General features: G+C 31.8%; 1 protein-coding gene across 1 annotated transcript in view; it reads right to left on the reverse strand.

Annotated features, from left to right (window-relative positions):
* TRHDE (thyrotropin releasing hormone degrading enzyme) overlaps positions 1-14,958 on the reverse strand; it is a gene marked incomplete at its 5' end in the record, with an annotated part of 360,848 nt that overhangs the window by 53,488 nt on the left and 292,402 nt on the right. The window contains 3 exons of the mRNA XM_084255346.1: positions 5,279-5,334; positions 5,432-5,565; positions 12,736-12,824. Coding sequence (XP_084111472.1) covers positions 5,279-5,334; positions 5,432-5,565; positions 12,736-12,824 — 279 coding nt within the window. The remainder of the gene's footprint in view (positions 1-5,278; positions 5,335-5,431; positions 5,566-12,735; positions 12,825-14,958) is intronic.

Here is a 14,958-nt window from a genome sequence, read left to right on the forward strand (position 1 = left end):
TTTTTTATTTACAATATAGGATTTTTCCCCTTGAGTGTAATTATCATAGCTTATCAACCATCAAAGTGCCCACAGAATTCTTAACCTTTCTAGATGCCAATTCCACTCCTGAGAAATCTCAAAGTTTCTTATTACTCAAGTTGCCACATGAGTCATTACGTTCTAACTATTTACCTTCCATAAGTCCATCCTGTAATTTACAATTTTGCCTACACTTATTCTGCCTACTCTCAATCTTTAATGATTTTCCATAAGAATTTTTTTTTTCTAATGCTATTTCCTATATTATGTTCTCTATAATCTTCCTTGGCCTCATTAATTCTTTATATCTCAACGTTTTCATAATATTTTATTCATATAACTTATTACTAAACATAGTTAATTGTCTACTTTGTATCACTCCTGCTATATTATGAATTAATTGAAACCAAGGACTGTATAGTGTTCATTTTCCGATCTCCCAAACTAACAATGCTTCATCAATTAAGGAAATAAAACCAAAAACAAACATGAATACCCAACAAAAAAAATGTAGCCATTTTAATCAATTATCTCATAGATCAAGTAATAACACAAGGACATTTGCAAGGTAATTTAGTCCTCAATAACATGCAATGAAAATTAGGGTATGAAAGAACAGAAGCAGTGCCATTTCTTATAAAAGCATGTATCATAAAAATATAAAGAAAATAATATCATTACCAGAACCCATGTACATAAAATCATAGACCTTGACTTAGGAACCTGAACAAATGGGGAGAAATAATGTTTTGGTATGGAAAGCTTACATTTGAACAGGTGTTAATACTTTAAAATTAATTTATAAATCCAATGGACATCAATCATAACCACAGTGGCATTTTTTTAAAGGGCTTTGTCAAACTGATATTGAAGAGAAAATATATATGAGTTTCAACAAGAACAAAAAAAAAAAATATTTCATCAACCACCACAAGCTACAAAACTAAACTACTTAGAACCACATGGTATCATTACAGAAAGGAACAAAGACACATATTAACCAGAATCTAATCAACTCTAAAATATAAGCAAATACATTCAGATAGATACAATTTCAAATCTATGAACAAGGAAAGTCCTTTAAATGAGTAGGATTTTTGACTAGTTATAAAGATATTCATTTTAAAGACAATTAGGCTCTACTCCATTCTATATATAAAATTTAAAGAAGATTGAGATAGATGTAAAAGCAAAACAGCATTATTAAAAATGGAGCATTTTTAGTCTTCACATGGTGACCTTCTGTGTGACAGAGAACCAGAAAATTACAGAAGTATGACTTGACATAAAAAATAAAAATTTTTGAATGATGAAATGTACCACATAGTTAAAAAAAACTGATATATTGAGAGATAATACTGTAAAAATACATACTGCAAAAAGAATTACTATTCTAAAATATCCAAGAGATCTCAGAAAATATAATAGGAATGATACTTTGTCCATCTTCCACCAGGTAAAAATTCACAGAAGACTAAGTACACAAATAGCAAATATATATGAGAAGATACATGGACTATTTTAACTAGTATTGCAACACATTTTGAAAAGCTATTTTTGCTATCCAACTGTCAAAAAAAATTTAAATTTTCTATTCTTCATTATGGAAAACTTGGAGGGACTTAGATGTTCTCACATAGTAGATGAAAGCTTATACTGGGGAAAACTTTGGAAGACAATTTGTAATATTTTCAAAAATTTCATTCCTTTTGAACCAAAAATTCCAATTATAGGAATCAACCCTATAAGAACACATATATACACAATGAAAGACTGTTGAAGGATACCCCCTAAAGTCTTGGTTATAACAGTGAAAAATCAGAAAGTCTGAAAGGAAAAAGCTCCTCTGATTTATTTTAATAAATGACTTAGATATCAGAATGAATTGCTGTTCATTCAAAAAAATTAAACTGTAAATTAACAAAAATGTATCTAGGTCAAATATACCACCAAGTACTAATAATAATTTTACTTTTGTGAAGAGTAAACATAATGGCAAGGAATGAAAGGGAGTAAGGGAATTTTGCACATTTCATTTCTCTTTTGGTTTATTCGTGTACAATTAGAGTTCATTCATTTGGTACATATATGTCTTAAAATAACTGTAAAAATAACAACCAGAATATGTGTATTTATCTGCATAAATAGGGTCATGAAATTTATAGTTTGAATAACAAATCATTATCAATTCATGTAACAAATAAATATTGGCAAAATCCTGTACCAGAAATTAAGATAGGAGGTAGCAATACAAGAATGTGACAAAAGCCTTGTCTTAAAGATTATCCAAGAATCATTGCGTACCAGGAAAGTAAATGGTTGAGTTACAAGACAAACTGCTATAACACAGGTCCACAAGATGTAACCTAATCCTTGCTGGGGAGGACAAGGAGTGTAATTAAAATATTTTTTAAGTGAATATCATAATTATCACCAGAAAAGAAAGAGAAAGATGGGAAAGATTTGCATGTAATGGGCAGTCACTCTGCCTTGAGGTCATGAACTCTGCTATGAACATGTTTGTGGTTGACCCAATCCCCATCTCTCACTTAAAAGCTGTGTGCTCTTAACTAAGGGACTTAACTCCTCTTAACCCCCATGTCTCAAATATAAAATAACTATAATTATACCCACTCCATAGGTTTATTACAAAATTGAACAAGACCATTCACAAAAGTTTCAGTAGCACCTGAAATATACATTTTAGTAAATATTTACTACTCTTCTACTTGTTTTCTTTAAAGAACCTAACAAGAGCATAATATGTTCAGGAAGCTGAAAGAAGGTTGATGTAGATTGTTAGCAAAACTAGGAAATATTCACTGAAATACAATGAAATATGAATAACCCTTAATTACAATGGAAAGCATTTGTCTGAATAAATCTCATTTTGTATTCCTTCACTTGCATACTAACAGGGAAATTATCTCATGATTATTAAAACAAATTTCAAAATATAGTCAATGAGATTTGCATATGTTCTTGGTAAATTTGTATAAATGACAATGAAATTGTTTACTTCAAACTTTTAACACTTCCAAAATTATAATTGAAAGCAATGCTCTGTCTAGTAGATAGGAATTTAATTTGGGGGAAAAAAACAGTCATCCTAAATATTTAATTTAAAAGTAACTTCTGTCATTCAACACAGATGATCAAAAGATCCCTTTCTTTCAATTGCCATCTGTCCTCTGTCTTTAGGACATTATTTTTTATTTACTTTCTCATCATTTCAAACTTACATGGATTCACACAAACTACTATTTCAAATCCCTTCAGTCTTTCTGTATTTACTGACTCATTTATTAAAATATATTTATTTTGCTGTATATACATGTAAGTATGCATGTATGTGTATGTGTGTACAGTTACATAAACATATATTTAACAGCCTGGACTCTGCATCCAGACCACATGGTGAAGCCCAATCCTGTCAATTACTATCTCTGTGACTTTAGGCAAGTTACTTGACCTCTCTAGGCTTCCATTTCCTTACCCATAAAATACAAATAATAATAATAATAATAATAATAATAATAATAATAATAATACATGTCGACATATTTCACATGCCAGTTGTGAGAATGAAACAAATTATTACATGTAAAAGAGAACAGTGTCTAACAGAACCTATAAGAGTTTGTTATTCTTAATTGCTGATATTAGTCCCTTCCAGCTCCCTAGCTTTTCCCTGTGGAACTCAGCATCTCTTTCTTTTCTGTTTCTCTCAGTGCAATATTACATCACACATATTCTTTTACTGGCTTTCTGCACTTTCTAAGCTTCTATGTCAAAATAATCTTCATGACACACTTAAACGATTTATTCAAAGTCTTTATATCTTACTGTTAAAAGCAAAAGTTACATCTTATTGACTATTCCCCATATCACTATCTCCACACATCCTCCTCTATTTCTTCTAAGATTTTGCCCAATAACATGGCACCATGTGATGGAAGAATCCACATTTATTTTTTGCTAGAAGTGAACCCTAGCTCTCATTAAAATTCTGTTAGGAATCTTCTTCCTAATGTATTGTCTTTACATTTCCCATTCATTTGAGTTGGCAATGTTGTACCTGAAACTCTACATGCCAGATCAGAATGAGGCTCTGTTACTACATTACTCATTAAGAGAAAATATTAAGGACAGTTCTTGACCCCTTTAATAACAACATGGAGGACAAAGTGAGACTACTTTAAATACAGAATCATCTGAAATTCCTTCTTTACTTTATCCCTGTATATAACTTCTTTTTACAAAAACCAACCTGTGTAACCTGATCCTACTCTTCATTATCCTAACAATAATTAGCAAGTATTCTTTATTTAAGCTAATAAGTTTTGATGATCAGAATGCTAGAAGGTGTAACATCATTTTTAATAAGTGGAAGACAGTTGAAATTCAATTGAATACACAAATTATAAAAGCAGTTCCAGACCCTATATAAGAAACAATGCTTATTACTAAGACAAATTGTCTATTTGTATCAATACAGACATAATTAGTTTCACCCCATATCAGAGGAGAAAATGTGGTGAATCATTACAAGCAAGCAAGAGATTAACCAGATTATTTAAAACTGTACTTGGAAATGAAACATTACAAATATTTAAAGGACTGGGTCTATTTTGCTATTTAGACACAACATTGAAAAACAGATTTATGATCAACAGCCTTTCATTTAATGACTTTTCAAAGGAATAACTGAATTTAACTTTATAATTCTAATTATGAGGATAATACAAATATTACTATAAGTAGTGCAACTAAAGACTTTGGCTACAAGATTGATATACATTTTTGTCCTGGACAGCTTTACCTTATGCAATCTTTGTTCTTGTCCTGCAGCATAACCTTTTCATAATAAATCACATAAATTAAACATTAAAAAAAGATATACTAGTATATGTCAGCATGATAAACTTGCCGAGTCTTGAAGGTATTTTCCATCAAAAATTAAATATGACACAATGGTCACTTTTTAAGAGTGAATAAATGAAATTGGGAAGAAGTTATTAATCTCCAGTGTGTTAAATTGAACTTGCAACGAAAATTGATCAAGCTTCTCCAGAGTCAGAAATACCCCATGGCTACAATTGATCAAGACGTTAGGACACAGATTATAATTCACATTCAAACATAAAGAATGAGAGATAAAAATGGTTTTAAAAAAGATTGATTATTAAAAACATATGTCCTATTTAAATGAAGAAAATCTGTACAAGTTTTGTGGTGGAGATTCACAGAAACATACCTGGCTAGGCTGAAGGCATCATCGATCAGACCAGCTCTGTTACTGACAGTGAGAACCTACGTGGTCAACCAGAAAAAAAATTAAAGCACTTAGGGTTAAAATGGCAAGTATTCACATATCAAGACAGTTCTTTGATAAGTGAGTCCAGTTTACCTCATGGTTCCGGATTAACTGGTCAATTAATAATCTCCAATTCCTTAAATCATAGTTGACTCTAAAGTAACCAGTTTGATTGATGTTTCCCAACAACCAGCTTCCTTTGTCCAAAGAAGTTATTCTGTGGTGTTCTGAAAACAGCATTTTGGGGAAGGGGGCAGATATAGATTTTAAATTTTAAGGATTAAAAGCGCATGAAGTATGTTTCTGATACAAGATATTACAGTACAATGATTAAAAGAGAATGCCATTCTAAATACTTAATTAAGATCTACTCTTTAATTGATTAAATCACTATATCTAAAATTCACTAGAAAACCTTTAGCTGGTTATCCATTATTACCTCAATAAATTGTTTCTTATAATTAACATTTTTGTTCTCGATAAAACTCCATTACCTAATTTTCTCTCTCAAGTTAAATGTAACCAAGAAATCAACTACTGTATTCATGTGGCTTCTAATTAGATTGTATGTGGTTATGTGGCTAGAATAAGAGAAAAGATTTTGGGCACATATTCTATTTATTTTATTCAGCAAGAAAGTGATTAAAACAATGGGTCTCATTTATTTGAAAGTCATTTTTGTTTCTTGTTTCTTTTTCTTGTGCTTTCTTTAAAAAAAAAAAAAAGATTTATTTATTTATTCATACAAGCACTGGGTACAGTCAGAAGCATGGGAGGGTGAGAGAATTCACCAGAGCCAGAGTGGGGAGCAGAGCAGAAGGACTGAAGTACACTGCTGAGGGGAGCAGCGGGTGGCAGGAGAGGTCTGCACGCCATGTGGGACCCTTGCCAGTGGCCAGGGATTGAACCGGCAGCTTCCCAACCCAGCGCTCAACCACTGCGCCACCAGGGGAGGTCCTTCTTGTGCTTTCTTGGAAGTACTAATAAATAAAAGACTTTCCAGTATCATCAATAATGCTAAGAAAAGGAACTTCATTTGTTTAAGACTCTAATATTTCTACGTATAATTAGAACAAAGTTAATAAATTTTGCTTATTGGAATCACTTTGGAAAATGTAACTTGATTATGTTTATGAGCTAATTCAATTAAAAGAAGCTAGTAAAAGCAATGGTATGACATTTAATTCCTTTGAATATGGTAAAGATAAATAACTCCTTCCAACTTTCAATTTCAATCTTTACTGACATCACAGAACTAGAGTTCACAAGTCTAATGATTTTGTTATTGATGTCTTTAGGACTCATGCTTCATAGAAGCTGCATAATTAAATGTATACTTATACACATATGCACGCACACACACACACACATCCAGGAGCATAAAAACCCCACACTACTCTGTATTATTTCCAGTGATTCAATATCAGTAAATGTATCACACAAACCATTTGTGTCAGTTTAGAGTAAGAGGCACAACCTCTCGTTCCTCATGCTATTATACAGGTTTGTCACACATAGACCACAAAATGTTTTTTATTTTTGAACACCATATTTACAGAGTACTCTCTCTCAAGTAGAACCCACATAGGAAGAGGTTGTACAATAAACCCAATTGAGTGAACATTAATAACCATTAATTGCTCAGGTGTGGAATGGGGTGGGCTATTTCAATACAAATTACCTATTACCAATTTTCAAAAATGTATAGTAAAAAAATATAAATGCATACTGAACATAAAAATCTAATTATTATTGTTTCAAATGGCACTTCAACTGCCTGCCATCTTTATAAATAGTATCTTTTGGAACATAAAAAGAATTGAGTCTTATCCAGTTTAATAAAATTGTCCAAGGAAGCTGGAAATGTTCTTTCTCAAGTCTCCTGACTCGTGTCATTTTTATTATGTGATACTCTATTGATACAAGATGATATAACACTTTTACTGTATTATCAGATCTAATTCTCAAATTATTATGTTGATTTAAAAAGGGGGAAAATCGCCTTGGAACAAAAAGTAGAATAGGAGCAAAAAGTTGAATTTTGTTCCAGTTCTCCTAAAAGTAAATGTCTGAACTTAGGTCATTGATTATTTTTGGCTTTCAATTACCTTATCAATATCCTGAGTCAAATAATGTCATTTATATACTTATTATTCTATGATTCAATGGGAAAAGGACAATTATTATAAGTTTGAGATTCTACCAAGATTAATCTATGGTACTTAGGAAAAATTGTTCTAAAATTATGAAATAATGATTTTTCACATTAATATTTTATATTTGCATATTTCTCAAAAATTCAATATTTAGACACATAATATCTATGGAACTTTAGAATGTCAGCCCATTTCACAGGCATAATAATAAAAAACTATTAACAAGAAAATATGACATTTAAAAAAACTAAAATAACCTCATAGAGTTTTAATAAATCATGTCTGAATTTATTGAAGAAAAATTAAAATTGAATTATTGAGGATACTATTTCCTCAAGTAATTCTTTCTTCAAGTATACTAAGATTTGGATGATGAAATATATTTAAACTGACTAGATTCACTTGGGTTAAGAGCAATTTTGATCACTTTCACTTAAATTTTAGTAATTTTTTAAAAATTATAATGTTAAAACTTCAAGCTTAATACATGAACACATGGCTCAAAATTTTACAATTTTAAAATGACCATGATTTCTATGATAATAAATGTACTTTTTTAAAAAGATTATGCATACAAGAGCTGGGGCACAGGCCAGAGGTGTGGGGGGTGGGGGGAGAGAATTCACCAGAGACAGAATAGGGAGCAGAACAGGTGAATTGACTGAAATACACTCTTTGGGGGAGCAGCAAACGAGTCAGGAGAGGTCTGCTGGGCCATGTGGGTTGCTCCCTGGCCGGCTGGGGAATTGAACCCCTGCTGCCGAGGCTGTGGACAGCTTCAAAGGTTGTGTCTTAACCCAGCGCCACCAGGGAGGACCAATAAATGTACTTTTTAAAGTTACATTTTAGATAACTGGCATAATCTATCCTCATGTAATACACTTGGAACTAGTTTTTAAACTTATTTTATTCAACAACTAATAGGTAGAACAGAAACAAATTACAAGAAAATAACCCCTACACCTTCCAAGTCATGTGAAAAAAAGAAAAACAGCAATCTCTTATTTTTAAGTATGCTATTATTAAGTTGATAACTAAAACCTGAAGGTTATTACTGTTCCTGAATATTTTTATGTCTTTGTTATCAATGAGATCTTTGGAGAAATGATTCCCTGAAAGGGTTTATAATAGATTTTTAAATATCTTTTTCATTCTAGTTAATTATATCTCTAAAAGTTTCTTCAAATTAACTAATGGCAAGCAATGAATTTTAAAGAGATCTTTTCCAATATCTTAATGAGGTACAGTATGTAATGAGTACCATAATAAAAAGTATGGAAGTTATATTTCAAGTGTTAGCAATAACAATTAAAAATCATATTTTGAATGTATCAAAATGGGGCAAGACTTAGACTCCATGAAGGCACAAAGTAATTGGCATTTTATAAGATTTTATGTTTTAATATGCTTTACTTTTTTTGAAATAAAAAGAGAAAGGAAACTAGGGTTTCCAAATCAAAATTGTTATAGAACAATAGAATTTAAAACAAACAGTAAGTTAACCAGAGTAACAAAGATACAATGTGAAACAAACTCTGTATGATAACACACTGGGTTTCTCAATGGACTTTTATGAGAATCAAGTAGGATAAACTCTGTAGACTCTACAAAGGGCTGTGTACATGATCCTATAGCTACCTACAGAGAGTGTTTATGGTGCCAGGAAGGGGGTGTCAATTCAGGGGTAGAGGGAATCAATTTAGATTAGAAAACCAAATTCTTAAGACATTTTGGACTAGTTATTTCTCAAGCTTTAATTTCCTCAATTCTATAATGAAAATAAAAATAATTTAAAGACCTTTGTGTTTCATATGAACCAATATTTGAGAAAAGCACTATAGCATTGTGCTATGACTATTAATGCTTACTTCTAATTTTAAGGGTCGATTTCTCTTTTATTTTGAATATTTTCTTTCCTAACATTTGGTATTAAATTTATTCCCTTCCTTTGCATATTGATTGAATAGTCAGTCAACATGCAACTATTACACTCTCAGTGCCTGCAGTCTCAGTATTTTTGTAGTAAAAATAATAATTTTACTTACATTTCAGTAACCTAAGACTGTATTTATTTTTGGCAGTGCCATATTTTGGGTGAATTAGATATTCATTTAAAGGTTTTAAAAACTGAGGTGTCAAGAGTATGTGATGATTAATATAAAATTAATACTGTTTATTATTTACCAATGACTTTGCTTCAGTGTCTTGTGATGTCAAATCTGTATTACTGATAATGTAAATTATTAAATTTCATTTGAAATTAAACAAAATTATTATTTTACATGTTGATGAGAATTGAACAGATTATTTTCTGTGTGTGTTTATAGAAAAACATCTTTATCAATGATTATTTGTCAACACTTAAAAAAAGAGAACATATAAAAGGAGATAATAATCTGTTTTCCTAACTTTTGTGTGGTATGATCTTTTTATTCATCATCAGAAAGAAGGACTTCAAGGGCCTCCCTGGTGGCGCAGCGGTTGAGCGCTGGGTTGCGTAGCTGCCTGCAGCCTCTGCAGCGCCAGTTCGATTCCCGGCTGCTCCCCAGCCACCGAAGGAGGGTCCCACATGGCGCGCAGACCTCTCCTGCCGCCCGCTGCTCCCCTCAGCAGTGTGCTTCGGTCCTTCTGCCTGCTCTGCTCCCTGCTCTGGCTCTGGTGAATTCTCTCACCCTCCCGCGCTTCTGACTGTAACCTGTGCTTGTACAAATGAATGAATGAATGAATGAATGAATGAATGAATGAATGAATGAATGAATGAAAGAAAGAAGGACTTCAAGACAAAACTAAATAAGTTACAATGACTGAACAGCCAAAACAGAAATGTTGACTATCTCTTAGGTCCCTCTTGGAAACTTCTTTCAAATTTATGTATTCCAGATGTGGTACATATATACCATGGAATATTACTCAGCATTCAAAAAAGATAAACACATGCAATTTGCAGCAACATGGATGGCACTGGAAGGGATCATGCTCAGTGAAATAAGCCAAAAAGAAAAAGAAAAATACCGGATGGTCTCACTCATAGCAGGAATCTAGAAAACTTAAATAAGGGACCAGGAAAATGAATAACTATAAGAAAGTGAAAATCAAAATCAACAAAAGACTATGAACCAGAGACACTTTTTGGGGGGTGGAGGGCGGGAGGGGAGGGATTGGGGTCAGAATGGGGGGGTTGCAATTGTATGGGGAATATAAAAATAAAATTTATTATAAAAAAAAGAAAAAAAAACAACAAATTTATGTATTTATAACATTTTCAAAAAACATTTATTGATACGGGTATTACCCCCAAAGTCTTGACATTTCAAGTGGGACAATGTTTAGAAGACACCGCTATCATTTAATGGAAAATAACACATTGTACTCTGTCAGTTACTAACTGCACAACTTTCGGGGAAGGGAGTATATATGGCATAAATATCACAGTATATGTAAATAGTATCTCCTGTACTCACGCATGTCACAAACCACGAAGTTGTGTATAAAACCATCTGTGTTAAGGTAGGGGATATTTTAGGCAAACAAGTATTTTGAAATATGTTTCAATTTATTCCTGGTTCATAATTAAAGACTGTATAAATGGAAACAACTTCTCAAATACAACAACCTGTGGCTATTGGTTAAGGAAATTGGTGACTTTTTGGATATTCTGTGGAATAAGAAGGTACAGAAATAACAGTATGGAAATAACTAGGAAGTTAGAAGAAATATATATCCCAGGAAATGACAATTGTCCTGAATTCCTTCACTTCCTAAAAGTACATCTGGGGACTTATCCTGATGTTTGTTCAGTTTCTTTCCTTGATCAGCTTCTACTCTTAATTTTCCCAACTCTTCTCTACCTTCCCAAGAGAAATGTTTTTATTTCTGAAACTGTTAAGTTTCATGTTCCTAGTAATCCTAAGCAGGAATGATTTCAGTCTAATAGTTAGACCAGTACCTGAACAACTCACTGCTTTCACTCTTGGTTTCATAACAAATTATATAAATAAACAAAATAACTTCATGAAAGTAAGACGTTTAAAGACAGTGTGAATACAGAATTATTGTATACATACTAACTCCAAAAGATGAATACATTTTAATAAACAAATTTTTAAAAAGGAGAAACTTAAATAAAAAATGTCAGTTTTTCTCTACACTACATGTTTTATATACAGTGTATATAAATTAAAGCATTTTCATGATATTTGATTAGGTGTTCAAAATACAGTAAGGTGAAAATCTGAATAAAAATTCAACTGGAAATACAAATATTTATGTCTGGTTCAGATTAGAGTCTACTGTGAGAATTTTTCCCTCTATGTGTGTGTGTATGTGTTTTGAGCCTTTATAGTTTCCTTATAATAACAGGACTCCTGGGGGAGGGGGGGATTTATTATTTATTTATAGTCACCTTATTTTATAGTCACCTTATTTTTAAAAAAAGTGATGATTTTAAATGAAACTTATGAAATTGCAAGGTTACATCAATTAACATAAGAAAGTGAGAAAAATGAATGTGGGCATATGTGACCATCTAAATCTAAATGCAATGTTACATAAAAGATGATAATTGACAATTTCTTCATTCAATGGAAAACAGAAATAAAAGATCTACTTCACATTCTAGCATGAAGGATTTAGATTGAATTCAAAAAATAGATTTCTGACAGTGAATTGAAATAGGTCACTATCTTATTTGAAGATAGTTAGAAATAGAATAGAGTCTCATCTTTCTCTGATTCTTGAGGTTTGACCTTACCTATGGGAGGGTTTGAAGACTTATCAGCCCCCCCCCCTTCTGCCCCTGTAATTATCTAATTCTATAGAGAATACTGCATCAGGCATTCTTTAGTAAGTCAGTGTAGTAAAGCAAAGATAACAGGAAAATGCAAGGAAAATGTGGCCTGTATTTCAATATTTGGAAAAATTTCTGTTGGGAATTGTGATTATATTTTAATTATTTGTAATTATAAAATGATAGTTTACAACAATTAAAATTAGTACAACTACTTGTTTTTAAATTTTCTCTTTACTAGCAAAGAAATAATTCATTTTTAATAATTATATAGGCTGGCTAAAACTATGTAAAAACTGTTATGTTACAGTTAATTTTGTAGCAGTGATCATTTCTCTATATTCCATTTTTAAATCTCCTTTACTCACATTTTTAAAACAATTGAAACCAGAGGTTAAGTTACTAAACAATTACCTAAAACCAAATAGTTCCTCAGGGGCAAATATATATTTTACCTGATTTGTTAGACACCCAAATAATTGCTTCTGAAGACACATGGCTTCTATTTCCTACCACAATAGTTAATGGAATCTGCCACAGGTAACTGCAAAATAAAATAGAAGCTTTAAAGATAAAAATGGTCATATCAAACAAATGACATTTCCTATGCACTTTTCTCTGTGATTTTTATTCTTCTTTCTCTTTGGGGGAACTGAAAAAATTCCCCTATCCTAACAGTAAGAAATAAGTCAAGAAGATAAATTGACTCTTTCAATGCCATGAAGTAGACTTGGCTTCCAAGAGTTTTAATTTCAATACAAAAGAGGAAATACAAAAAAAAAAACCCAAAACTATGTATCTTGAAAAAAAAAAAGATCTGTATTTTGTGTTGGGAATAAAAATTATCAAAATCTATAAATCTGAACGACACCATATATTGATTAAAGTCTAAAAACTCCTCTCTTCTTGTCTCTATATTAGATTAATACACATTTCAGGAGTCTCAGGTATGTACACACCAACATACTCTTTAATTATTTGTGTAACTATCCTAAAGTAAACCCTATTAGCATAATACAGAAAAGATAATGCAACACACGTAAAACTACTTAGCAAAGCAGAAACAAAAAGTTAAACTAATCAGACCCCCCTTAAATAAACAACTGTACAGGGAACACTGTGTGATACACTTAATGCTCCATTTTCTGAAATGGAATTTCCAAACTGATGTGTGAAAGTATTCACCAATGTATAGAGCTAAGTCATGACTAATTAAAGAAAAGCACCTTTTAGATTTTGAATTTTTATAGAAAATCCGGGATTATACTTGTACTTGCAATAATAGCAATTTAATCTCAAATGAGTAGCCAGAGGTAAGCTGGTGGATCTTAACAATAAATCTTATGACTAAATTTTCTTTCCCCAAAATAAAGCCAGGTTATTTTGACTTATTGCACCATTAGCAACAGGGGTAACCAACAACGTCCAGCATGTAACAAAAAAATCATATATTTTTTAAAATGTAGAAAGGGAAACTGTGAGTTTAACTACTATTAGAGTAAATGAAGAATGATAATTTTTAAGGGAACATGTCTGGTGTTATACAACTTAAAAGGATGACTCTGCTTTTTTGGGGTATGGGAAGGGAGAGTATCTCTAAATCTATCATGTAGAATTTGATCCATTCACAATAAACAAAATTCAGCAATAGTAAAATGTCCAAATGGAAGCTTGAAAAAAAATCATAATTTTATATCAACTTCTACCTCCAATATAGGAAGTGAAAATATCTTTAAGAATTAATTTTTTAAGATTTATTTATGTATACAAGAACTGGGGTGCCGGCCAGAGGTGTGGGGGTGAGAGGATTCACCAGAGAGAGTGGGGAACAGAACAGGCATATTGATGGAAGTACACTGCTGAGGGGAGCAGCGGGTGAGGCAGGAGAGGTCTGCTGCACCATATGTAGATTAGCTCCCTGGCTGGGGATTAAACTCAGGACTTAGTGGTGATAGCACTGAGACTTAATCTGTAAGCAACAGGGGTAACTAACAAAGTCCAGCATGTGAAAAATATCATATATTTTTTAAAATGTAGAAAGGGAAACTGTGAGTTTAACAACTATTAGAGTAAATGAAGAATGATAATTTTTAAGGGAACATGTATGGTGACATGTTTTATACTGCAATAGACTACACATAATTGATGAGGAAATAAACAACTTTCAGTAGATAAACACAGATTTTTTAAGTTAAAAGTGATTGAACACAACCCAAGTAACTTCTTTAACAAAGAACTCCAATACTTTATACAATGTTAGAATATGCCATACAAATTTAATGATGGATTTACTGAGCAAGACAGAGGAACTTGATATATTTCTATTACAATCATTTCATAAAAATGATGACTCTTTTTCTATTAATTGGAATAATTAGTGAAGAGACAGCAATGTCTGACTCTGGATCTGATTCTCAAACTGTAAGCTCATTTTTGAGCTTGCAAAAGACTGGAAAGGGAAGGCATTACATAAATTACCCTTGAAATGAATTGACTGGAATTAGATTGAAGATAAATAAAAGAGAACACATCAGTCTATAAGTAAGAGAGAGATTAACTTTATGAACTTGGCTTTTTACTACAGATGTTCCACACTGAGCTGGGTCAACTAAATTTTGAAGTCAAAGAACTATCAGTTAAAGGGCTAGACATATCTAAAATTGAGAATGGTTAAAAGT

The sequence above is a fragment of the Talpa europaea genome, assembly GCF_964194135.1.
Source record: "Talpa europaea genome assembly, chromosome: 15".
In the NCBI taxonomy this organism is placed as follows: Eukaryota; Metazoa; Chordata; class Mammalia; order Eulipotyphla; family Talpidae; genus Talpa; species Talpa europaea.